The sequence below is a fragment of the Pelophylax lessonae genome (assembly GCF_965119305.1).
Source record: "Pelophylax lessonae genome assembly, chromosome: 7".
Taxonomy (NCBI): Eukaryota; Metazoa; Chordata; class Amphibia; order Anura; family Ranidae; genus Pelophylax; species Pelophylax lessonae.
The window spans coordinates 209416014-209443926 of NC_138774.1; the positions used below are offsets into that span (position 1 = coordinate 209416014).

The 27913-nt window shown below is 40.8% G+C and overlaps 1 protein-coding gene across 1 annotated transcript; it reads left to right on the forward strand.

Annotated features, from left to right (window-relative positions):
- Positions 1 to 1643: 1643 nt before the first annotated feature.
- Positions 1644 to 13550, forward strand: LOC309560582 (myosin-4-like; the record flags this gene model as incomplete). Its single annotated transcript, XM_082264206.1, has 39 exons — positions 1644 to 1847; positions 1931 to 2074; positions 2273 to 2429; positions 2522 to 2549; positions 2644 to 2758; positions 3295 to 3387; positions 3469 to 3532; positions 3617 to 3715; positions 3867 to 3970; positions 4051 to 4189; positions 4295 to 4413; positions 4496 to 4645; positions 4737 to 4907; positions 4989 to 5286; positions 6166 to 6245; positions 6329 to 6416; positions 6499 to 6616; positions 6720 to 6843; positions 6921 to 7057; positions 7333 to 7588; positions 7686 to 7928; positions 8009 to 8185; positions 8281 to 8426; positions 8513 to 8603; positions 8687 to 9115; positions 9160 to 9286; positions 9494 to 9612; positions 10640 to 10836; positions 10922 to 11105; positions 11210 to 11375; positions 11468 to 11592; positions 11691 to 11999; positions 12167 to 12370; positions 12461 to 12586; positions 12676 to 12846; positions 12932 to 13036; positions 13128 to 13223; positions 13308 to 13442; positions 13530 to 13550. The coding sequence occupies 39 exons, from the start codon at positions 1644 to 1646 to the stop codon at positions 13548 to 13550; spliced, it is 5859 nt and encodes a 1952-aa protein (XP_082120332.1).
- Between the last annotated feature and the right edge of the window lie 14363 nt (positions 13551 to 27913).

Genomic DNA, 27913 nt, shown 5'->3' on the forward strand with positions numbered 1-27913 from the left:
AATATGCTAGTTATTTTAACAAATGTTAAGTAGAGTCCACATTTATATTTTACGGTTGGGTGGATACTGGAGAATTAAACATCATAACAGTCTCTTCTATCACTTGGAGACTCTATTGGTGAGACCTCTGAGCTGAGTTTCTGAGATCGCACATCTGCTGTGTCCATTATTAGGAGCTCCCACTCTGCCTCTTGGTTTTTTATGCATTCTGTATTATGGAAATTACAGCATGAGGAGCTGCAACTCCCGGTGGAGGGACCCAGTGTAGAACTTTGGCAGGGAGATCTCAGTGTTAGGGTACTCAAGACATAAAATACAAAAATGTCAGGAGCAAAACTCAACTTGTCAAACTCCACCTGTAACATGTAAAAAAGCTACCAACAGTTCCACAAAAATATTCACCTCTCACATTCCCCCCACATCCTACAGTATTAAGTGCCACACCTTCCAATATGGAGGAGCATGCTATGGGGAGGCATATCAAATCCAAAATGTATTAGAAGAGTAAACTTTATTCCACCATGCCCTAAACACACTACTTCAGCATATGTTAATATCTAGGCATTGAAGTATAGATATGGATGCTGCTACAGGTCAAACAATACATGTATATTGAATGAAAAAAATGGTGTTAAGCACCACCAATTCCGCGCAAAGGACCGTAGTGTGTGATTAATAAATTATAGTGAAATTAATTTAAACATATGTCTGTATATATGTATTGTGGGAGCTCCAACGTGAACGTGAAAAACGTAGTAAATGTGACAACTTATATAATAAAATATAATAGTTGCGCTCAACCAAAAAATATGTAGTATATAATATAGTGTATATAAACAACTGTGCAGTGACAAAATTATTGTAAATAATAATAATAACTAAATAGGTAGTGTACCCAATTGTGTACAAAGGATGAAAAGATATAAGTGAACCACAAACTTATATCAAAGCATAAACAGTGCCAAAAACAATGTAAATACAGTCCCAGCAAGACTGGAGCAAACAGTCCAAAATGAATATTGCAGACTGGAAAATCGTATATGTGTGTTTCTTCTGATAGTATAGCCTCCACCAAAATCAGGGTCACCCAGTGATACAGGCTGCTTACCAGATGGGGTGGACCCCTAAATTATAAGGGGTCAAGGAAGCCTTAGAATCAAGCATAAATGCCAAGGATCAGATAAATATTCCTCAAGGATCAGCCAGCCAGATAATCAGTGGCCCACCAAATATAAACTCTCCAAGGTAGCTCCAATCAATCGTATAGAATGAAAGAAAAAGGCTCCATGGTGAAGTAAATTCAAGCAGGGAATGTTTAATAAAGAATAAAACTTACAAACAGCTTCTTGTAGCGGAGCATGTAGGAACAAACAAATGTACCGAGTACCGGGTGAAAGCACTTCCGCGTTCCAAGATGCGTTCCACCCGGGGGCCGGAAGTGGCGTGATGCGATCAAACGTCCCGACGAGTTTCGTCAGCGCGCAGCTGACGTTTTCAAGGGTCATCATGTTTATATACACTATATTAAATACTACGTATTTTTTGGTTGAGCGCAACTATTATATTTTATTATATAATTTGTCACAAATACATGTATATTGTCACCATTTCTCCTATTTCCTCTTACACAGACTGCCTCAGCCATGTCTTCAGACACAGAAATGGCGATTTTTGGACCGGCTGCTCCCTTTCTGCGAAAAACTGAGAAGGAGAGAGTGGAGGCGCAGAACAAACCCTTCGACGCCAAGAACAGTTGCTTTGTAGATGACCCCAAAGAGCTCTATGTTAAGGGTTTAATCACTGCTCGTGATGGTGGCAAAGTCACTGTTAAGACAGATGATGGAAGGGTAATTACTGAAATATCCTTCACACATTTACAATGTATCAAGTTACCGCTAGTCAACTCAGCCAAGTATTGTGTTGTTTGCAGGAAGTAACTGTCAAAGAAGAACAGGTGTACCCACAGAACCCTCCAAAGTTTGATAAGATTGAAGACATGGCCATGATGACCCACCTGAATGAGGCATCTGTGCTGTTTAACCTCAAAGAGCGTTATGCAGCCTGGATGATCTATGTAAGATGGATTGATATTTTCTCATATATTTATTGCAAAGGCAAAAGCTCCTGAAGCTCAACTCTCTTTAACAATATCACTGAACTCCAATCTCTCATAATCAAGAAAAGTGCAGTTTTTTTGTCAAGTTCAATGTTAGGAAGCCTGCAATGAAAATGTCTTCTGATGTATAATCCGTATTACTTCTGAAACTTTCAGACCTACTCTGGCCTGTTCTGTGTCACTGTGAACCCCTACAAGTGGCTGCCAGTGTACAACCCTGAAGTTGTTGCCGGCTACAGAGGAAAAAAGCGTCAGGAGGCCCCACCACACATCTTCTCCATCTCTGATAATGCCTATCAGTTCATGTTAACTGGTAAAGTTCCTGTCATAAATAACTTGTGTGATTTAAATATCCACTGAGTTATTTATGCACAGTAACTCACAAGTATATTTAATCTCTTTCAGACCGTGAAAACCAGTCTATCCTGATTACGTGAGTAAAATATGAGATTGCGCTTAGCTGTTTCAAATGTACAGTTAAATTATAATTGTAGATATTTACTGATATTTGAAAAATCTGTAACCAGCGGAGAATCTGGAGCCGGAAAGACTGTGAACACCAAGCGTGTCATTCAGTACTTTGCAACAATTGCAGCCCTCGGTGATGCAGGAAAGAAGAAGGAACCAAGTAACAGCTTGCAGGTGAGATCAAAGGAACTTCTATAACAAAATATACAATACTGCTCCTAATAAGGAGGGCTCAATATTGAACATGCAATTACAACAAACACTTTTAGACTCATATGGCACTTTTCCATTGCAAGTACCGCCTCGGCTCTACTCGGCCCTGCTTGGCCTGGTTTGCTTTTCCTCCACGTACCGCATGGTACGGTGTTGGAACGGTTCGGTACGGTTTGGTATGGTTTGCTTTTCCACTAAAGTAGTACTAAAGTTATGTGGGTGGGATAACAACGACTCTCTGACCAATCAGTGGCTAGTAGTGACTGCATGCAAAGGATTGTGGGATATGGTACCGGTATGGTACCTCTTGGAACCACAATCGAGGTGGTACTGTTTTAGAGAGCCGTACCGAACCGTTCCTACACCGTACCATGCGGTACCAGCAGTGGAAAAGCACAAAAGCGAGCCGAACCGTTCAGTTCCATGCAGTGGAAAAGCGCCAATAGTAACCTCTTATTCCATATAAAAGCACCTTTGAAGTATTACTTACTTTACAGGGCACACTGGAAGATCAAATCATCCAGGCCAACCCTCTACTGGAAGCCTTTGGTAATGCTAAAACCGTGAGAAATGACAACTCCTCCCGTTTTGTAAGTAACACCATTTTTATGGCCACACGAGGATCCTGTACAAGATAACTTGTGTTGACGTGGTTTCTTCACCATCTCCAGGGTAAATTCATCAGAATCCACTTCGGAACCACAGGAAAACTGTCTTCTGCAGATATTGAGACCTGTAAGATTTGCCTTATACTTTCATACTTATTTCGTAGGGTACTTCATATGTTCCTTCAGTAAAATGTGATCTTTTTCTTTACAGACTTACTGGAAAAGTCCAGAGTCACATTCCAGCTTTCAGCTGAAAGAAGCTACCACATCTTCTATCAGATCCTGACCAATAAAAGGCCAGAAGTTATTGGTAACTTCAATAACTTTAATGCAAAGGATTACAAAATTAGAGAAGTAGTCAAGTTATATTTTATCTAGATACATACTGTATTGTTGTACAGATGTGCTATTTACTAGATTGTTACACTATGTCACTTTCATCAATAATATATGTCTTTCAGAAATGCTTCTGCTGACCACAAACCCATATGACTACCCTTTTATCAGCCAGGGTGAGATTGCTGTCAAAAGTATCGATGATGAAGAGGAATTTATGGCTACAGATGTATGTGATAATACTAGAGGTTCTTTAGGCGTTTTGGGATACAACTGTGCAAAACATGACACATATTCATATATTTGCAGAGTGCCATAGACATTCTGGGTTTCTCACCAGATGAAAAAAATGGCATCTACAAGTTGACTGGTGCTGTTATGCATCATGGTAACATGAAATTCAAGCAGAAGCAAAGAGAGGAGCAGGCTGAGCCCGATGGCACAGAAGGTAAGGTTTAAGACTCATCTTTAAAACACTGAAAAGGAATTTTTTTTGTGATTGCTTTGGACAAGCTTAATTATGGAGCTTTAATAAATCCATGAAATTTTCTAGTTGCTGATAAAATTGCCTACTTGATGGGACTGAACTCTGCTGATTTGCTGAAGGCTCTCTGCTACCCCAGGGTCAAAGTCGGCAACGAGTTTGTCACTAAGGGACAAACCGTCCAACAGGTACCATATCATAATGTAAATATGTTGGTTTGTTCGAATATTTTGTTTGGGAAATAAGCTAATTCACAGTCATTATTCATAGGTAAACAATGCTGTTGGCGCCCTCAGCAAGTCTGTTTATGAGAAACTTTTCTTGTGGATGGTCATCCGTATTAACCAACAGCTGGACACCAAAATGCCAAGACAATACTTTATTGGTGTTCTAGATATTGCTGGATTTGAGATCTTTGATGTAAGTGTAATAAACATACACGTTATAGAGAATAATACGTTGGCTATGAATTGTAAAGTTCAGACACTTATCCATACATCATAATCTTTAGTTCAACAGCTTGGAGCAACTTTGCATTAACTTCACCAATGAGAAGCTGCAACAGTTCTTTAACCACCACATGTTTGTTCTGGAACAAGAGGAGTACAAGAAAGAAGGAATTGATTGGGAGTTTATTGACTTTGGTATGGATCTGGCTGCCTGCATTGAGCTTATTGAGAAGGTAAGTGTCAACATACTACATATTAGCAACTCAAAGTTATAAGCTGACGTGAATTTGCAACTTGTCCTTTTTTCTGCACAGCCAATGGGCATCTTCTCAATCCTGGAAGAGGAGTGCATGTTCCCCAAGGCTACTGACACTTCCTTCAAGAATAAGCTCTATGATCAACATCTGGGCAAGTGTAAGAACTTCGAGAAGCCTAAGCCTGGCAAGGGAAAAGCGGAAGCTCACTTCTCTCTGGTGCATTATGCTGGCACTGTGGATTACAACATCAGTGGCTGGCTTGACAAGAACAAGGACCCACTTAATGAGACTGTTATCGGCCTCTACCAGAAGTCTTCAGTGAAGCTCCTGTCCTTCCTTTACTCTTCCTACGCAGGTGCTGAGGGTAAGCAATCTATTGAAAATGTTATAATATAACATTGCAATTTTCACACATTTCATGGAATAGATTTAAACATTTGTGACGACCCACATTGTGCTTGAGTGCTTTCATCAGTATACCGTTTCCTCCACTCTTGAACATAGATATCAGATATTATAGCCACCTATTGCAACCAAGAATTAGGCTGAACTTGTTTTAGCTGCAAATTTGGAACTCTTTATTGAACAAGAATGCAGGCTTTTTAAACACTTGAAAAGTATGTCAGTGACCACCCAAATTTTTACCCAAAACATAACACAATGGTTTAGATAATGAGGTAGGGCGAAGTCATGGCTAATCCCCCTCTAGCAACTACTAGCTGATAGTAATATAATGACCATGCTAATTAAATCAGCACTTAAACCAGCCTAGGTGGAGTACACAGAATGCTGGCAGGCAACCAATAGGTGACACAATTAACAACCTGGACAATCAGGGATCTCATTCCAGAGAAGACTTGCCGGCATCAAGCTCCCAAAGTACAATACACATTATTATAAGTAGGTGTGTTAATTAGCACAATTAACAATGGGTGAAAGACAGGTGGCTTGAGTTGATGAGATTACAATCTGCTATAAGTCTGACTATGTGGAGCAGTCCTTATTGGTAATGTGCCATCTAGGCAGTTAACATGGATCCAGGGCCTATAGTCCCAGAGTCTGTGTTTCTTGGGGAGACATAGACTTGAATCCAAAGTAAAATTACTCCAAGGTCCCCCCAGCATACGCCTCACAAAGAGTAGTGTTCCCTTAAATAACAGGGCCCATAGTCAGTAGGCAAGAGGCTAGCCTGCAGTCCCCTCCAAAAGCCTCTGTCCTTTTCTCTCCTTTTCAGGTGACTCTGGTGGAAAGGGTGGAAAGGGTGGAAAGAAAAAGAAGGGTTCCTCTTTTCAGACAGTGTCTGCCCTTTTCAGAGTAAGTAGTTTAACTGGAAACAATTATATTTTTCTTTAACTTTTTAAGGCAGTGACAATTATTATAAATGCAATCTCTCACAGGAAAATCTGAACAAGCTGATGACCAATCTGAGGAGTACTCACCCTCACTTTGTACGTTGTCTGATCCCCAATGAGACAAAGACACCAGGTAATTGACATTTATAGTTTAGGGTAAGATGTAGTTTAAAAGTGGATCCTTGTTTTGAACTGTGCGTGTCACTCTCCTCCAGGTACCATGGAGAATCATCTGATCATCCACCAGCTGAGGTGTAACGGTGTGCTGGAGGGAATCAGAATCTGCAGAAAGGGCTTCCCCAGCAGAATCCTCTATGGTGACTTCAAACAACGGTAAGCATTTTGCCTACTTTCTTTTTTTTAATTCCAAACTTTTTCCAGCATTTTTACAAAATTTGGCCAAACTAATATTTTAACTCTACTTTGCCAACTTCAGGTACAAGGTCCTGAATGCTAGTGCAATTCCAGATGGACAATTCATTGACAGTAAGAAGGCTTCTGAAAAACTCCTTGGCTCAATTGATGTGGACCACACCCAGTATAAGTTTGGGCACACTAAGGTATAAAATAGTTTTGTGGGTGAAAAAATGAATCTAGCATTTTAAAGGTGGTTTGAATGAGATTTATTTTCTCACAGGTGTTCTTCAAAGCTGGTCTCTTGGGTACTCTGGAAGAAATGAGAGATGATAAGTTGGCCCAACTGATCACTCGCACTCAGGCTCTGTGCAGAGGCTTCTTGATGAGAGTAGAATTTAAGAAGATGATGGATAGAAGGTATTGATGACACTGCATGGTGTAACACACTATCTCTGATCTAGGAACAACACATTTGCTTTAATTTTATTTAAATAAACCTATAGCTAAGATAAAATTGTTTTATAACCCGAATTTCAATCTATTAATTTACATTTATGCAAAACTGTGTACATGTAGCAAGATACAGATAAACAGTTTAGCATTGTTATTGTGTTTTACTATTTTATAACCCCAAAACAGGCTGTTTGACCTACCTGCATAAGCCTTTTACTATTATGCTTTCTTTAAAATAGGGAAGCAATCTATACCATCCAGTACAATGTGAGATCATTCATGAATGTCAAGCACTGGCCATGGATGAAGCTGTACTTCAAGATTAAGCCTCTCCTGAAGAGTGCTGAGACTGAGAAGGAGATGGCTAACATGAAGGAGGAGTTTGCAAAGACAAAGGAAGCACTGGCTAAATCCGAAGCAAAAAGGAAAGAGCTGGAAGAGAAGATGGTTGCCCTTCTGCAGGAGAAGAATGACCTCCAGCTTCAAGTGCAGTCGGTAAAATGCTGAAAATATACACAGAAATGTTATACAATGTTGTCTTAATACAATGTTGTCTTAACACTTAAAATTACCTTACATTGTTTACATGTAGGAAGGTGAGAGCTTAGCTGATGCAGAGGAAAGATGTGATGGCCTAATTAAGAACAAAATTCAGCTGGAAGCCAAAATCAAAGAGATCAACGAAAGGCTTGAAGATGAGGAGGAAAGCAATGCAGAGCTGACAGCCAAGAAGAGGAAATTGGAGGATGAATGCTCTGAACTGAAGAGGGATATTGATGACTTAGAGCTGACATTGGCTAAAGTTGAGAAAGAGAAACATGCAACAGAAAACAAGGTTGGGCATATTATATTTCTTAAATGGCAGGTTTCAAAATTGTACAGTAGACGTATTTTGAATGTTTTCAATATTCTTAGGTAAAAAACCTTACCGAAGAACTGGCAACTCTGGATGACAACATCTCTAAGCTCACAAAGGAGAAAAAAGCTCTCCAAGAGGCTCATCAACAAACTCTTGATGATCTACAAGCAGAGGAGGATAAAGTCAGCTCCCTTACTAAAGCAAAAACCAAGCTTGAACAACAAGTGGATGATGTGAGTACTTTTAGTTTAATTTGTGCTTTATTTTTGCTGTGTAACTGACCTGCAGACATGTTCATTAAACTGAAAATATTTCTTTACCCAATCAGCTGGAAGGCTCTTTGGAGCAAGAAAAGAAACTTCGTCTTGAACTTGAGAGAGCCAAGAGGAAGCTTGAAGGTGACCTAAAACTGACTCAGGAAACAGTCATGGATCTGGAAAATGAGAAGCAGCAAGCTGAAGAAAAACTCAAGAAGTTAGTAAGATTTAAAAAAACAAAAGGCTATAAATGGCTGTAATTTTAAAATATGTCACTAAGCACTACTTTTTTTGCTATCACAGGAAGGACTTTGAAATAAGCCAGCTGCAAAGTAGGATTGAAGATGAGCAATCTCTGGGATCTCAGCTGCAGAAGAAGATCAAGGAGCTCCAGGTAAGATTACAGAGCTAAAATGCAGACATTTTGCTTCTAATAATCAATAAAACTGCATACAATAACGGAAAGTTCCTACTTAGGCTCGTATTGAAGAACTTGAGGAAGAGATAGAAGCTGAGCGTGCTGCTCGTGCCAAAATTGAAAAACAAAGAGCTGACTTATCCAGAGAACTTGAAGAGATCAGTGAGAGGCTTGAAGAAGCTGGTGGTGCCACTTCTGCTCAGATTGAGCTAAACAAGAAACGTGAGGCTGAGTTCCAGAAACTGAGACGTGATCTGGAAGAATCCACCCTTCAGCATGAAGCCACCTCTGCTGCCCTGCGCAAGAAGCATGCTGACAGTGTAGCTGAACTTGGAGAACAGATTGACAATCTCCAGAGGGTTAAACAGAAGCTGGAGAAGGAGAAGAGTGAACTCAAAATGGAAACTGATGACCTTGCAAGTAACTTGGAGAATGTCTCCAAAGTAAAAGTAAGGCAAACCTCAGTTATGGATACAATAAGTTTTACAGTAAGTTATTTAAAACACTGATATTGTTGTATTTGTTTTTTTAGGCCAACCTTGAGAAAGTGAATCGTGTTCTCGAGGATCAACTCAGTGAGCTCAAGTCTAAAGATGATGAGCATATACGTGTGATCAATGACCTTACAGCTCAAAAAGCCCGCTTCCAGACTGAGAGTGGTAAACTTCCTAATCAATAATAATGAACACTACACACATTCAGTACACCATATACAAAATGCATAGTCATATACATTTATATAAATGGCACAGTGTATGTGTAAATATTATTATAATATTTGATTTTGTGGCTTTCAGTCATAATTACAATTTTTAATCTTTCTTATATTTGTAGTAACTGCACATTTGCACATTATCTCATATTAGGTGAATTTTCCCGCCAGTTAGAGGAGAAAGAATCTCTGATTTCTCAGCTGAGCAGAGGAAAACAAGGCTTTACCCAGCAGGTTGAAGAACTTAAGAGGCAGCTTGAGGAGGAAAGCAAGGTACATGAAAGAGATTTAAAAAAAATGCACATTCTACTTTAACTTAACTATAGCTTACAGGTTGTTATACACTAAAATCGTACTGGTAGTATGAGGGGTCTTCAAAATGTTTGTGCACATACATATATATATATTATTATTATACATGATTTATATAGCGCCAACAGTTTGAGCAGCGCTTTACAATGTGAGTGAAGACAATACAGTTACAATACAGTTCAAAACAGGAGGAACTAGAGGGCCCTGCTCGTTAGAGCTTACAATCTAGGAGGGAGGGTCAAGTGAAACAAAAGGCAATAACTGTGGGGGATGAGTTGATGGAGAAAATGGAGGTACATTTGTTAGGTGTTGGTAGGATAGGCTTCTCTGAAAAGGAGGGTTTCGGACAGATAAGGGTAAGGAGTTCCATAGGATTGGAGAGGCTCTGAAAAAGTCCTGGAGGCGAGCATGGGAGGAGGTGACGAGAGGGCTAGAGAGCAGGAGGTTTTGAGAGGAATGAAGAGAGCGATTAGGTTGGTATTTTGAGACGAGGCTGGTGATGTAGCTGGGGGCTAAGATGTTGTAAGTATTTTGAATTTAATTTGTTGGGTGAGCGGAAGCCAGTGGAGGGCTTGACAGAGGGGAGCAGCGGACACTGAGCGATTGGTAAGGTTGATGAGTCTGGCGGCAGCATTCATGATGGATTGAAGGGGGGATAGCCTGTGTAGAGGTATGCCAATGAGAAGGGAATTGCAATAGTCGAGGCGCGAAATGACCAGGGAGTGAACTAGGAGTTTTGTTGTGTCTTCGGTTAGAAAGGGGCGTATTTTGGAGATGTTGCGGAGGCTAAGGCGGCAAAATTTGGACAGCGATTGGATGCGGGGTTTGAAGGAGAGTCCAGAGTCCAGGGTCCAGAGTATATATATATATATATATATATGTGTATATATATATATATATATATATATATATATATCTTAGTTAAAAAAAGTTTTATAAACTGTTTGAAGAGCCCTCGTACATAAATCTTCTTGAATGATATTTACAGGCTAAGAATGCCCTTGCCCATGCTCTGCAATCAGCCCGTCATGACTGTGACTTGCTCCGTGAGCAGTTTGAAGAGGAACAGGAAGCAAAAGCTGAGCTTCAGAGATCTCTGTCCAAGGCAAATGGTGAAGTTTCCCAATGGAGAACCAAGTATGAGACTGATGCCATCCAGCGAACAGAGGAACTGGAAGAGGCCAAGTATGTTTGTGCAAGAAAAGTTGATCCACACATATACGTAGAAAAATATGAATGCCTAACACCCTTTTGAACTTTTAAAATATAGGAAGAAGCTTGCCCAACGTCTCCAGGAAGCTGAGGAACAAGTTGAAGCTGTAAACTCCAAATGTGCATCCCTAGAAAAGACCAAACAGAGACTGCAATCTGAAGTTGAGGATCTGTTGGTTGATGTAGAGAGAGCAAACAGTGCAGCTGCTGCTCTGGATAAGAAGCAGAGGAACTTTGATAAGGTAATGGCAGCATACATATAGGTTAAACAAACACTAATATTATCCTAGTGTTAACAAAAACCATTGAATTTGGGAACACCAACCAACAGTTTTAACTTCATCAGGTCCTTGTTGAATGGAAACAAAAATATGAGGAGGGCCAGGCTGAGCTGGAGGCCGCTCAGAAGGAAGCTAGGGGACTGAGCACAGAGATCTTTAAGATGAAAAATGCTTATGAGGAAGCTCTAGAACAAGTTGAAACCCTGAAACGTGAAAACAAGAACTTGCAACGTAAGCACTAAATGGAGATCCTACCTATATATTACCCTCATGCAATACATGAGATGAAGTATTAGTTACATGATATGTTCATTTCATTGCAGAGGAGATTTCAGACCTCACGGAACAGATTGGAGAATCCGCTAAATCAATCAATGAACTTGAGAAGGCTAGAAAGCAAGTCGAGCAAGAAAAGAGTGACCTACAGTCTGCTTTGGAAGAAGCTGAGGTATATTCGTTTTTTAAATAGTGAAACTAACTACAAGACAACAATACTACAAAGTCTTGGAGAACAAATTTGGAAAGCTTTTTTTTTTTATTGCATAGGGATCACTGGAGCACGAAGAAGCTAAGATCCTTCGCATTCAGCTTGAGCTGAATCAGGTGAAATCGGAGGTGGACAGGAAGATTGCAGAGAAAGATGAAGAGATTGAACAATTGAAGAGAAACAGCCAGAGAGTTATTGACACCATGCAGAGCACACTAGACTCTGAAATCAGAAGCAGGAATGATGCTCTGAGACTGAAGAAGAAGATGGAAGGAGACTTGAATGAGATGGAGATCCAGCTAAGCCATGCCAATCGCCAATCTGCTGAGGCCCAGAAACAGCTGAGGAACGTGCAAAGTCAACTCAAGGTACTTTCTTCATTTCAATTCCTAGACAATAGTAAATGCAACATTAGGTTTCTGTAAAGAGAGGCTTCTTTGTCATCATTCTGTACTACTAAAATGTTTATCTCTACCTCAATGGTTTGAATGAAATTGGCCACCTTAGTGGTATTGTCTATCTATTTGTTTTAAAGGATGCACAACTTCATCTTGATGATGCCCTGAGGAGCCAGGAAGACCTGAAAGAACAAGTGGCTGTGGTGGAACGCAGGAATAACCTGCAGCAGGCTGAGATTGAAGAGATCCGGGCTGCACTTGAACAGACTGAAAGATCTCGCAAGTTGGCTGAGCAGGAACTCCTGGATGCAAATGAACGTGTTCAGCTTCTGCACTCCCAGGTATGTGCACATTTTAGGGAAATGTTAAAATTACAATATGGAATATTCTGTAAATATAAGGGGCTTTATTATATGTTACATTCTTTGTAGAATACAAGCCTCATCAACATCAAGAAGAAGTTAGAGAATGATATAAGCCAACTTCAAACTGAAGTTGAAGAAGCCGTCCAAGAGGCCAGAAATGCTGAGGAGAAAGCCAAGAAGTCCATCACTGATGTGCGTATGAATCTCTTTGTAAACAAACATTAACAAAAATCTATTCAAGCAAAGAAATCTGATTTTGTTGTTTCATCTTCTACACAAAGGCTGCACTGATGGCAGAGGAGCTGAAGAAAGAGCAGGACACCAGTGCTCACCTGGAGAGAATGAAGAAGAACCTTGAACAAACAGTGAAGGACCTGCAGATTCGTTTGGATGAAGCAGAACAGTTGGCAATGAAGGGTGGAAAGAAACAGCTCCAGAAACTGGAGGCTAGAGTAAGCAATTTAATAAACCAGGTTTGGTTTTTTTTAAGTTAGTGATTTAAGAAGATAAATAATTACATTGAAATGATAACTTTAGGTGCGAGAGTTGGAGAATGAGCTGGAAAATGAACAGAAGCGTGGAACAGAGGCAATAAAGGGGGTCCGAAAATATGAAAGGAGAGTGAAGGAACTGACCTATCAGGTTTAGTATTTTTCCGATTGTTTTATTTTTATTCATACAATAATTAAAGAAAAAAATACTAATAAAAAGTTGACTCTTTAACTTTGTCTAGACTGAGGAAGACAGAAAGAATGTCTTGAGACTCCAGGATCTGGTGGACAAACTTCAGCTGAAGGTGAAAGCCTACAAGAGACAGGCCGAGGAATCTGTAAGTTAGAAAAAAGATCGAACTAATTATCAATATACAGTATATGGAAGCCTTGACTAACAATTGAACTTTTCCCTTGTATAGGAGGAACAGGCCAATACCCACCTGTCCCGCTTCAGAAAGGTCCAACATGAATTAGGAGAAGCTGAGGAGAGAGCTGACATTGCAGAATCCCAGGTCAACAAACTCAGAGCAAAGAGCCGTGACATCGGTGGAAAGGTACAGTAGAGTATTACTAGGCGTTTTTTTGTGACAGGAGCAAAAGACTTTCCCTAATCATATTCTAAAGCTTGTTTTTCTTTAAAGAAAGGAGATGGTGAAGAATGAAGAATCTCTCCACACTTTAAAGAGGATTATGAAATTTGCAGAATGTGAATTTCTGTCTTCTCTTTAACTCCTATCTTTTTTACACATGTAAAAATAAACTCTTTTCAACCTGTAAAATCAGTATTCGTGATTCATTTCTTTTGTTTTCTATGTAATAGATTATTGTATTTTTCAAGCCATGAACTCTAAAAATTCCAGGTATACAATCTACTAGGAATCACTTCTTCTTCAAAAAAAATTTTTCATTGGTGATTCATGTGGTCAAAAATGTACTTCATAACAGATCTTAGGAGGTAAAGGGTTTCCGCGCTAATGGAAAAAATTAAATATATGACTGCAGCCTACCTCAAAATATAGCAAGCTATATTTAACAAATATGGGGGGAGTGGAGGTAAGTGGCGCTGTCTAATGGCAATGTTTAAAAAAACTCAAGGTAAATTAAAGTCTATGTGTAACCATTATGTAGTAGAATTAATTAGGTGCATAGCTAAACTCATCTGGGACTCTCTGATCATTATTGTTGACACATTTTGTCCTCATATTATACTGTATATTATACTGTATAGTTTTTGTAAATTTAAATGAGATTGCACAGGGATTGTACAATCAGAGTGCAGTGTTTATGTCCGTACATAAACTTTGTAATAAGGGGAAAGAGAAGCTTGCTTTATTCTTTGAAGCCAAAGTATGTACAGACCCTTCAAGCAGAACTCCATGAATTTAAAACTTTTGCTGCTGCCTTCTAAGGAGTTACGTCCATTGATGTGTCTCATTGGACTTTTATATAGCAATCACTTTTATTTACTAATTATATTTTTACCTAGCACCCATAATGTAGCTATCTCCATACTTCTGGCACTTTGATACAGAACCTTCAAGTCTCAGATACAGCAACTGCAGAGTCCTATGCTGACACTCTACCCTCTGGCCATGCAAAATCGACATAAAACCAGAATGCAATGATTTGCAAATCTCACAAACCCATAATTTGTTCACAATACAAAACAGATCAAATATTTAAACGGAGAAAATGTACCATTTTAACAAAAAACAAAAAATGTAATTTTGAAATTGATGGCAGCAACACGTCTCAAAAAGTTGGGACAGGGCCATGTTTACCACAGTGTAGCATCCCCTCATCTTTTAACAACACTCTGTAAACGTCTAAGAACTGAGGAGACCAGTTGCTCGAGTTTTAGGAGAGGACTCTAGTCACATTCTTGTCTGAGTTATATGCTGCTCTAAAATCGGGATATATCTTTCAGCATTGATGGTGCCTTTTCAGATGTGAAAGCTGCCCATTCCATATGCATGAATGCACCCCTATACCATCAGAGATGCAGGCTTTTGAACTTACTGCTGATAACAAGCTGGAAGGTCCCTCTTCTCATTAGCCTGGAGGATGTGGCACCCATGGTTGTGAAAAAGAATGTCAAATTCCAATTTATCTGACCACAGAACAGTTTTACACTTTGCAACAGACCATTTTAAATAAGCTTTGGCCCAGAGAGGAGGGTGGCGTTTCTGGCTCATGTTCAGATATGGCTTCTCCTTTGCAGAATAGAGCTTTACCTTGCATTTTTGGATGGCACAGAGAACTGTGTTCACAGACAGGGATTTTTGTAAGTATTCCTGAGTCCATGCAGTGATATCCATCACAGAACCATGCCTATTTTTAATGCAGTGCCGTCTTCAGGCCCAAAGATCACGGGCATCCAATATTCTGTTTTGAAAAACTATTGGGCAACTGGGAGGAAGGAGACTTGTACAAGAAACATTCTAAGCTTTGGTAAATACCAATGTCCAGTACCACATCCTATATATAGATACATTTAACCACTTAAGCCCTGGAAGATTTTACCCCCTTCCTGACCAGGGCCTATTTTGCGATTCGGCACTGCGTGATTTTAACGGACAATTGCGCGGTCGTGCGACGCTGTACCCAAATGAAATTTAAGTCCTTTTTTTCCCCACAAACAGAGCTTTCTTTTGGTGGTATTTGATCACCTGTGCGATTTTTTGATCATTATGCGCTATAAACAAAAAATAGCGACAATTAAAGGAAAATTAAGCGACAACTAAGGGAAAGATTTTTGTCATTTTTATTGTTTTTTTTTTTTAATGAGTAATGGCGGCGATCTGCAATTTTTTTTGCGGGACTGCGACATTGCGGCGGACAGATCGGACCCTTGACTGACATTTTGACACTTTTGGGGGTACCAGTGACATTACTGCAGTAATCAGTGCTATACATATGCACTGTTACTGTAAAAATGACACTGGCAGGGAAGGGGTTAACTTTATTTGAGAAGGAGGTGTTAAGTATGTCCCTAGGGGCATGCTTCTAACTGTGATTGGATGTGGCTTTACATGTAACAGCAGAGATCTACGGTCCTACATAGCAGGACCATATGATCTCTGCTGTTACACAGGGGAGAAAGACAAGCGGCTTTGTTTACATTAGCCTCCTGCCTTTCTCCCGGTGTAACGGACGATTGCGAGTGACCGGCGGACATCGGGTCCGCCGCTCACATGCGCGGGGGGGGTGTGTCCTCCAGCGGCGCGCGCTCGCTCCCTAGTGCCTCACAGGCTAGTGACGTACCCCTACGTCACTTTGCCTGTGAGGGGCTGACTGCCGACGTAAATCATCGTTAGGCAGTCGGCAAGTGGTTAAGAATAGACCTAACTAGAAAGATCCGGACGTTAACGGTACCAATTTATAAAAGAAGTACATTTTATTTTTAAATATGTTAAAACAATTGAAATATATTAAAATTCTAGAAATACAAATCCTATTCTCATACAAATTAATTTGTATATCACATCATGCTTTGCTCATCATCCATGGCCCATTAGGTAATTGCTTGCGAAGTTCTGCTGATCAACAGTCCACTTCATCCGGAAGGCAAGCACAGTTAGCGCCGGTTCACACTACCGCGACGCTACTTCCCGGGGCGACCTCCGAGATCGCGGTGCGAGCAGCGCGCCGCGACCTCGGATCGGCCGCCACGGACTTCATAACATTGAAGTCTATGGCAGTCACCTCCTGGTCGCCCCAAAGAAGCTCCGGACCCTTTTTCTAGGTCGGAGCGACTTGTGTCGCTCCTATTAGAACGGGTCCGCAGCTTCCCTATGGGAGGCGACCTGCGTCGCCCTAGTGTACACCGAGGCTAAATAGAGAAAATGTGTTTACTTTAAATCACATTTTTTTGATTTTTTATATAAACAAAAGCTGTCATTATGAGACCACAGTTACATCCCATACTTGTTACATATATAACAATAAGATACATAAAACGTTGCAATAGGAATATATGACTTTTGATTATTGTGTTTTGACTTTCTCCTTTGTGCACAGAGATTTCTTTAGATTTTCAGAATCTTTTGATGATATTATGCACTGTAGATGATGATATATTTAAAATGTCTGCAATTTTATGTTGAGGAACATTATTATGAAATTGTTTGACATTTTTTAGATGCAGCTTTTCACAGATTGGTAGACCTCTGCCCATCTTTACTTCTGAGACACTCTGACTCTCTAAGATGCTCTTTTTATACCCAATCGTGTTACTGACTTGTTGTCAATTAACCTAATTAGTTGCAAAATGTTCTACCAGCTCCTCCTTATTAATACCACTTACTTTTCCAGCTTTTTTGGTGCCCTCTCTGAAAGTTATTTGAGATGTGTGGCTGCCATCAATTTCAAAATTACCATATTTTTTTCTTACAATAGTATATTTTCTCAGTTTAAACATTTGATATGTTTTCTTGTGAATAGAATATGGGTTTATGAGATTTGCAATTCATTGCATTCTGTTTATATGTATATTTTACACAGTGTTACAATTTTTTGGAATGGGGGTAGTACAAAATATTCTGTGAATGGACAGCAGAGGGGATGGGCAGAGCAGTTGCTGTGTAGCAAAGTGCATCTCTCTAGCCAGAGCTATTGCTATATTCCCAGTGCTCAGTGAAAATGTAAATATTAATAAAAGAGATAAGTCCAAGTGGCTGGACTTAATCCCTTAAACCAAAGATGGGGATGAGCGTTATACTTTGGCAAAGTAAAATAAAAAAAAAAAACAATTCATAGTTGATAAAAGCATGAATATTTATTCAATTGAATCAAAACGTAGCATATAAATGTCAGAGGTTGGCCAATTGGTGATGTTGCCTACCAAACTAGATGGTGAAAGTACCAGAAGGCTGGAGTCGCGTGAGTGACAGGGAATCTCATGGATGTTGCAAGGAAACTAGCTGGGCTGTACAGTGAGATGTGAAGGAATGATCACTGTGGATGGAGCTTTAGAGGGGACTGTGGTGCAGCCCAGTAGGTGTGGAGACCTGAGGGCGAACTCCTGCATGCGGTGGAAAGGCAAACTGGGTACACCATAGCAGGTGGAGGTGGCCGAGATACCAGGAAGTGATGGCCACTTGCAGGGAGAAAGCCGCATCCGCCGCCCGGAGATGACATCATGGACTGGTGAAAGTGAACAGTAGCAATCCGCCGACTGTGGGCAACACTGAGACCAAAGGCTGGTCCGGAGCCAGCTGCAGCTACAGGAACATAAAAACAGGCCAACAGCAATGATAACATTTTTCAGGGCGTGGGCCATTTTTCAGGTCAAAAAGAACACTGGAGTTTCCCCTCGGGTTTCCACACCTACCAGGCTGCACCACGGTCCCCACTGAGGCTCCATCCACCCGGGCTTTTTGTTCACATCTCACTGTACAGCCCAGCTGGTTCCCTTGCAACATCTAAGAGATTCTCTGTCACTCATGTGACTCCATCCTTTAGGTACTTTCCCCATCTAGTTTGGTTGGCAACATCCCGATTGGCCATCCTCTGATTCAGATGAATGTCAATAGAGCATCTGTGAGTAACAGCACAATGTTGTGACACAAGTGGTTTGTGTATTGCTTATGCAAAGCAAAGAAAGCTGATATACATCAGATAGTTCACAAACTTGTAAAGTAAAAGTAAAGTGCACCAGCACTGTAAACAATTGGGAGACCAATTGGTCTGCTCAGCTGACCGCAGTGTACAGACTGTCCCATTTCCTGGATCACCAAGGGAGAAAGCAACTCCCTCCAATATACGGCTCACAGGAGTGAAGGCTTGGCGGTATCCATTGCTCGAGTCTCGCTCAGGGGGTGAATCGGTATCCATTCATCTGGTCCAATCACTGTGGGATCAGCGTCACGGTGCATTTTCCAAGATGGAACCCGTTGTCATCAATAGGTGCATTGGGCATGTGCCTTAAAAAAAATACTTGTGTTCTTTTTGGGGGTCCAGCAAGTGAACGTGGAGGAAGGGGAGTAAATGAGAAAAACCATACAAGTTAGTAGTCCTGAATGGCATCTAAAACAACTTCAATATTTGATACAGGAAACACTTCTATGTTTAATACTATGCAGAACTCATAAAAAAAAAGAAAACCAACATGCAACTGGATGTTATAAATGAAGGAAATCAGTAGAGCAATCTAGCATGTCAACAACTCCATAAATTCATAGAATTAGTCCATGAAAAAAAGTCACTGTGAGTAGTTTCAATTACAATGAATATTTCAATTTGGAAGGAACCGTGGTATCCCGATGTGAAATTAAGAAAAACACCTCAAACTCCACCACCGATGTGTATTCATACTCCCAATACCATGGCCACTCACCAGAAAAAATTGCCTTCCACTCTCATGGAAAAGGCAAAATACACTTCACATTATCATGATCATACTGATCACCTGGGCAAATGTACGTTCCTCCTTCACCCTCGTCCTCACCAGGATATGATAGAGCGGATATATGCAAAAAGAATAGCCTCTATCAGTATGATATCGTTTTTAACACATTTGATTAAAACAATCAGTGTTACACTCACATATTGCATTTTTGAAATATACATAAATGACCGAACCGAGTATACCTTCCCGATCTCACACTAGTAGAGGCATATATCCGCTCTATCAGTTCACATTACATTTGACTGTCTACCGGTGGCGTGACTGATATTTTGTCAGATTGTCTATTATAAATATAGGAGCCATGAAGACATCCCCGGTGACTAGTGAGCGGATAATATACCACATCCTCATGAGACTCGGTCACCAGGGATTGCCTCACGAAGCCGCTCTGCCAATTACTGTTACTATTTTCCTAACAAAGACAAATTATACGTACGTAATCTATTTTCACCATATATTCTGTACCTGAGTTTAGTTTTATAGGACAGATTTACCCGACAAACTTTCATGGGTTCCTTCAGAAGAATGGAAGACAGTTCCTGTGACAATCCTGCAATTATTTTGACAAAATGTCGTTTTTTTTTTTCGTTTTTCTTAAATGAGAATTTTGACATTTGATTTAGCAGTAATGTGAATAAAATAGTATGGGAAAGCAGCCAAAAAAGTATATAGTTGGAAAAAAAGAAACTTCAGCACTATTTAGCACGCTGTCATTGCACTGACTTTAACCACTTAAGCCCCGGAAGATTTTACCCCCTTCCTGACCAGGGCCTATTTTGCGATTCGGCACTGCGTGACTTTAACGGACAATTGCGCGGTCGTGCGACACTGTACCCAAATTAAATTGATGTCTTTTTTTTCTCACAAACAGAGCTTTCTTTTGGTGGTATTTGATTACCTGTGCGATTTTTTGATCATGCGCTATAAACAAATAAAGAGCGACAATTTTGCAAAAATAACAATATTTTTCAAAATTTTTTATATGAAATTCCCCCAAAAAAATGTAAAAATCTAAATTTTTTAACATTTAAGGCCAATTTGTTTTCTGCTGCATATGTTTGGTAAAAAAAATTGCAAAAAGTATATTTTGATTGGTTTGCGCAAAAGTTATTGCGTTTACTAACTAAGGGAAAGATTTTTGTCACTTTTATTGTTTTTTTTTTTTAACGAGTAATGGCGGCGATCTGCGATTTTTTTGCGGGACTGCGACATTGCGGCGGACACATTGGACCCTTGACTGACATTTTTGACATTTTTGGGGGTACCAGTGACATTACTACAGTAATCAGTGCTATACATATCCACTGTTACTGTAAAAATGACACTGGCAGGGAAGGGGTTAACTTTATTTGAGAAGGAGAGGTTATGTGTGTCCTTAGGGGCGTGCTTCTTACTGTGATTGGATGTGGCTTTTCATGTAACAGCAGAGATCTACGGTCTTACATAGCAGGACCGTTTGATCCCTGCTGTTACACAGGGGAGAATGACAGGCGGCTTTGTTTACACTAGCCGCCTGCCTTTCTCCCGGAGTAACCGACGATCGCGAGTGAGCGGCGGACATCGGGTCCGCCGCTCACACGCATGGGGGGGGGGCGTGAGCGAGCAGGAGCGCGCCTCGGCGGCACGCGCTCGCTCCCTAGAGCCTCACAGGCTAGCGACGTAGATCTACGTCGCTTTGTCTGTGAGGGGCTGACTGCCAGCGTAAATAGTCGTTAGGCAGTCAGCAAGTGGTTAAAGGGTAACTCCGCTTTCGTGGGAAAAGAATAGAAAATAAAGAAAAATAATATAGCGTTTACAATTGTGACACGTTATTATGTAATTGAATGTTATAAAAAAAATTCTAAAAAAAGGAATATGGCTACCTGGAGTTGTTCTGTACACAGAATACCACCCAGAAATATAATTTCCTGCTTGTGTGATTTGCTCACCGATTTTCCCACAAGTCTCCTCTAAGATGCAAATCAGATTTCAGGCAACCCCCGAAACAAAATGTTATTTTTGGTGAGATACTCCCAATAGAAACATATCTACAGGGATGTAAGCCCAGATTTCCTCATTAGTGCTCTGCAGGTGCACAGCTGATTGATAACTATGAAACCACTCTCATTAGACCCACTTTCCCACGTGGGCACAGAAAAACATACAGGGGTTTCTTCAGAATAACAAAAAGTAGGAATCTGCAACAAAATTTATTATAATCCTTGCAATGTACATTGATCACCCAAAGGGGAATGTTTTTTTCTCAGCAAAAGTGGAGTTACGCTTTAAATTTCAGGTCTCGGGCTCCATTGCCATCAGGGGAGACTGTTATGAAAAACAAGAAAATACAGCCAGAGGCATCAGCTTAACTGGACTGATCACTATACATATACGGCCGGTCCACTCCAATATTTTTTGTGAGGATGTACTACTACATCCAATGCATCTGAACTCCTGTACACACAGACCGGTGATCACCAAAAGGACTGGTATCTGTACCACATGATCACTGTGACCAATCACAGCATCACAGAATGTAAATACAGGCTGCCGCTAGCTGCTGTGTGTCATTTATTGGTAGGTGATCAGTTTGTTCTCACACACCGATTGGTATGTGAGAGGAAAGAAAGACTCCTAAATACCAGCCAGTACTAGCGCAATCCAGTACAGTGCCAGCAATAGTAAGATCCACCCCTGTAATGTAATTCACCCCTCTAGTATATGTCAGCCCCATCCTGTCTCTGATCTGCTCTGTATATTAACCACTTAAGCCCCGGAAGATTTTACCCCCTTTCTGACCAGAGGGTATTTTGCGATTCGGCACTGCGTGATTTTAACGGACAATTGTGCGGTCGTGCGGCGTTGTATCTAAACTAATTTGACGTCCTTTTTTTCCCACAAACAGAGCTTTCTTTTGGTGGTATTTGATCACCTGTGTGATTTTTTGATCATGCTCTATAATCAAAAAAAGAGCGACAATTTTGCAAAAATAGCAATATTTTTCACATTTTTTTTATATGAAATTCCCCCCCAAAAAAATGTAAAAATCAAAATTTTTTTGAATTTTTGGCCAATTTGTTTTCTGCTACCTGTTTGGTAAAAAAAAAACACAATACGCGTATTTTGATTGGTTTGCGCAAAAGTTATTGCGTTTACTAACTAAGGGAAAGATTTTTGTAATTTTTGTTGTTTTTTTTTTAACAAGTAATGGCGGCGATCTGCGATTTTTTTTGCGGGACTGCGACAATGCGGCGGACAGATCGGACCCTTGACTGACATTTTTGACACTTTTGGGGGTACCAGTGACATTACTAGAGTAATCAGTGCTATACATATGCACTGTTACTGTAAAAATGACACTGGCAGGGAAGGGGTTAACTTTATTAGAGATGCAGTGACTTTGTGTGTCCCTAGGGGCGTGCTTCTTACTGTGCAGGGATGTGGCTGTGTGTTTAACAGCACAGATCAACGGTCCTACATAGCAGGACCGTTAGATCAGTGCTTTTACACAGGGAAGAATGGCAGGCGGCTTTGTTTACACTAGCCGCCTGCCTTTCTCCCTTCACAGCGGACGATCGCGAGTGACCGGCGGACATCGGGTCCGCCAGTCACACCCACGGAGGTGTCCGTGGACGAGCCAAGGCGGGAGCGTGCCTCCGGCGGCGCGCGCTCGCCCGCTATTGGCTCCCAGGCTAGTGACGTACCGGTACGTCACTTTGCCTGACCGGGGCTGACCGCCGCAGTATATGTACTTGCGGCGGTCGGCAACCGGTTAACTGCTCACAGTGGCGGGCACTGCATTTTACATTTAGGAATTCAGGGATGTCCTACCTGAATTAATCCAGCAATTTTTGACTGTAACCCTAAAAATACAGCATTGTACGCCCTGCTAAATGGGACGGATGTCGCCAACTCAAAATCTGATTGGTTAAAGCTACAGCTTCATTGTCATTTACTGTAAGCTACATGCGCCTGCATTGTTGATTCTGTAGGCCTCAAGGCAAATTTCTTTGACCCTGAGAACACATGATGGCTACAGTGGCTGAAATATGATTGGATAAAAGCTCTAACATAAACATACACAACTGGAAGCAGCGAATCCAAGAGAAAGGCTATGAAATGAAGAGAAAAGTTTATTGGAAATAACACATTCATGGAAAAAATATATTAAAACGTAAGTCAATGATTTCGATAGTTTAGGTAGTGTTTAGTGTTAGGGTTAGGTCTTGCTGGCACTGGTGGCCCACCACTGACTGATCACCTCCTGTACCACATCTGTATCATCTACTGCATCATTACCAAACTCCATGTTTTAACCCCCTTAATACTAACTTGTTTCTTAATATCCAAAAAAGTGTGGCAAAAAATCTGATTGCTTTGAGGTGTCTACTTTCCAACAAGGGCAAAAAGGGGTTATTTTAGGGGGTTTTCATACTGTGCTGGATTTTATTTTTGCTCAGTTTTAAAACAAAAAGAAAAAATATTTATTTTTACATCATATATATATATATATATATACTGTACATTTGTACAGTGTGTGTAAATTTGCTGTCCCCTCAAAATTACTCAATACACAGCCATTATTGTCTAAACTGCTGGCAACAAAAGTGAGTACACCCCTGGGTGAAAATGTCCAAATTGGGCCTAAAGTGTCAATATTTTGTGTGGCCACCATTATTTTCCAGCACTGCCTTAACCCTCTTGGCTCCGTGAGGTTGTCATGGAGGAGTGGAAGAGGACTCCAGTGGCAATCTGTGAAGCTCTGGTGAACTCCATGCCCAAGAGGGTTAATTCAGTGCTGGAAAATAATGGTGGCCACACAAAATATTGACACTTTTGGGCCAATTTGGACATTTTCACTTAGGAGTGTACTCACTTTTGTTGCCAGCGGTTTAGACATTAATGGCTGTGTGTTGAGTTATTTTGAGGTGACAGCAAATCTACACTGTTTTACAAGCTGTACACTCTCTACTTTACATTGTAGCAAAGTGTCATTTCTTCAGTGTTGTCAAATGAAAAGATGTAATAAAATATTTACAAAAATGTGAGGGGTGTACTCACTTTTGTGAGATACTGTATACATATTATATTACCTTCCATATTACCTTTATACAGGCATACCCCACTTTTAAGTACAGAATGGGACCGGAGCATGTACGTAAAACAAAAATGTACTTAAAGTGAAGCAATACCTTTTTTCATTTCTCAATGCATGTAAATACACTAGCTCCATAGGAAATCTTGGTCAGCTTGACATGGCATTGCTCCCAAACCATGTGACAAGGACACCAAGCTTGGGGAGCATGTTAAGGGGATCCAGGACTATGACATAGTAGATTACCTAGGCAAGCTGGCCAGTCACAAACAGGATATGTTGTAGTCCTGGGTCCCCTCTCGGTGCTCCCTAAGATTGGTATCCCTGTCACTTATGGTTTGGGAGCAGTGCCATGTCAAGCTGACCAAGATTTCCTATAGACACCAATGTTAAAAACCAGGAGTAGTGTCATGCCAAGCTGAACAAGCTGTGTCCTTACTCGTGAGTGTACTTAAAGTGAGTGTACTTAAAGCGGGGTATGCCTGTATAGTAAAATAATAGATATATTTTATATTACCTTTATATAGTAAAATAATCCCAGTGTTTATGGAAAGAGAAGTGTGGGATTGGATTTGGAAACAGTCATACTCATTTGGATGGCACAGCATCGATCCAAAGCTGCAGCTGTCCCCCATCGGCTCTAAGATTGAGAGCTGAGCAATCACATGACCACTGATCACTCAGTTCTCAATCTTCACAGAGCACAGAAGCTGATCCAGCTGTTGGTCAGGTATTTGGGTGGACCCAACATTATTGTTGGGATCCCTGCAGAGCCTGAACCAGCTCTGTAATGTCAGCCAATAGTGGGCTAAAGCTGAATCTGGGTCACGGAAGTGCAGAAATACAGTAAGCTTTGGCCACACTATTATTTTAAATGCCACTCAAAGAAAGCTCTATCTGAAAAGTGATATCAAATTAATTTGAGTTCAATGTTGAATGACTGAGTAATTGTCATTCAAAGTTTTACATCTCTGTAAACAGAAAAACGACCCTGTAATGAAGGGAGTGAAACATATTGGTACGGGCGTGGTTAACCAGTTGCTGAATGAGCTATAGCTGAATGACGGCTACTGCATGGGTGGCTAGTTCTTGGAGGCCCCCATAGGCCATTCTAGGAGTTTGTAGGACACTGCTGATCACAGATTGAGGTAAAGAGCAAATCAGTGGCGCTTTACCATGTGATCAGCTGTGTCCAATCACATCTGCACTCCTTTCCTAATGCTGACAGCATAAGGAGAGGAGAAGAGTGCCCATAACCAGCTTCTCTAAAGGAACATGTGTTCTATTATCAGTGTTCTGATTATCAGTGCAGTCCCAACAGTGCCCTTCAGTGCTGCAAATCTGTGCCCATCAGTGCTGCCAATCTGTGACCACCAGTGCTGCCAATCAGTGTTTACCAGTGCTGCCAAAGGGTGCCCATCAGTGCCTCCTCATCAGTGTCACATATCAGTGCTGCCTACCAGTGCCGCCTATCAGTGCAGCCTCATCAGTGCCTCCCCATCAGTGCAGCCTCATCAGCACACATCAGTAAAAGAGAAAAATTACCTGTTGCAAAATTTTATAACAAACTATGAAAAAGTTTATTTGTTTTTTCAAAATTTTCAGTTTTATTAGTTTATTTAGCAAAAAATTAGGAAGCCAGTACCACTAAAAGAAAGCTCTATTTGTGTGAAAAAAAATTATAAAATTTTCATTTGGGCACAATTGTCATTCAAAGTGTTACAGCGCTAAGATAAGAAAATTGGCTGGACAGAAAGGTGATAAAAGTGTTTAAAGAAAAAATACACCATGAGAAATATAGAGGCAGTACAGAATAAATAAAAAGAAAACACGGCCATATAAGTGTATCTATTTATTAAGGGTGTATAAAAACAAGTAAAAAGATTGCACTTACAAGATAGGAGGGGGTTAAAAAGGCACATTGTGTATCCCAGCTGACTGGTCCATTGACATCTGATAGGGGTCCAATGGGAGTCGGGAAGAGAGTCGGTAGCTCTCACCGGTGGTGATGATGTCCGGGTGTCCCACTAGAGATGAAGAGGAGTATGAAGAAGAGCTCCTATTGGTGGTTCCGAAGACCAGGTGGAACAAGCGGAGATTGCTGCTGGTGCAGCCCGCAACCAGGTTGCAACGCAAGCCGGTGTTAACTCTCCGGTCTATACTATAGTCCAAAACCAATTTCCCACAAACAAGCGCACAAAATAAATCCTCGGTCCTCTTTTTTTCCAATTCTTTTTATTTGTTCTTTAGTGTACAAGAGGAACCCAATACCCTCAATAGAAGAGCTGCAGCCTTTTCAAGTGAACAGATACTAGTGGAACTTTCTCCTAATAGATTTTTGGGACAATAGAGTCATTCAGCCACTCTCCGGGTGCACTAAGGGTTTAGCAGCCCTGATTCATCGGTAGCTCCGGCCAAGCTGGCAAGGGACACCTCTCATCTTCTCCATGTTTAGGATCTGAGGTAGGGTAAACACACCCACAGGTGAGTCCTCCACTTCAGTCTGTATGGGCCTACCCCAAAGGGTCCTCTTCCTTAGGCTACAGGCTTACGGGTTGAATACCAGGGGTAGAACCCAAGGGAGGAACCTCACTTTAAGGGGTACTAACCCCTGCCTACAAGTCATTGCTGACCTCCTGAAAATATAGTTGCCTGGCTGTCTCTGACATCAATACTTTTAGCATAATTGACCAGAAAAATGCATGCAACAAGCAAGTGAGAATAAAGTCAGAACTCCTGTTCAACTGTTCTTGGTCAGTAAAAAAGAAACAAATAAAGCCTTTTGATCTGTATGACAGCCAGGCAACTAGTATTTTCAATAGAAGACAATAATGCAGCCTACAGTGGTTGCATTTATAGCAGAGAAAGCCAAGCCTGTGAGAGTGTGGAGAGAGGTGAAGAGCTGCTGCAGATGTGCATAGCGCTAGACCAATATGGGACTCAGGTCAGTATTTACAAGGGGGGCAGGAAAGGGGGGGGGGGGAGAGGGTTTACAATCACTTTAGGTTGGTGAAAAGTTATTTTTAGACCAGCAGATAGGGACAAAAGATGAATGGTGTTTAGTTTAACATAGGCTCTGTTGACCCTTTTTTTATGCATTGCTATGATTTGTGTGAAGGCAGCTCATTAATTTTGAATCAGCCCTAAAGGAGCCTCAACAGAAAACAACATAACTGCATTTCCTTTGGGTGTTGCTGTGCTGTGTATTCCTCCATTGGGTTGAAGGGCATGGACTTTGTATACACTGTATATGTGTGTTGGGAATATGTGTATGTGCCTGAGTCCAGCCTTAAAGAGTAATTCCACTTTTTTTGCGAAAAAACTTTCCCGTCTGGGTGATGTATGAACATTGCAAGCATTTTAGCAAACTTTGTTGCAGATTTCTACCATTTGTTATGCTAAAGAAATCTCTGTGTGTCTGTCTGTGTCCATGTGGAAAATTCATCTAATGGGAGTGGTTTCATAATTATCAATCAGCTGCAGCACTTGCAGGGCTCTAATGTGGAACATTGCAGTGTCTGCATCGCTTCAGATGTGATTTC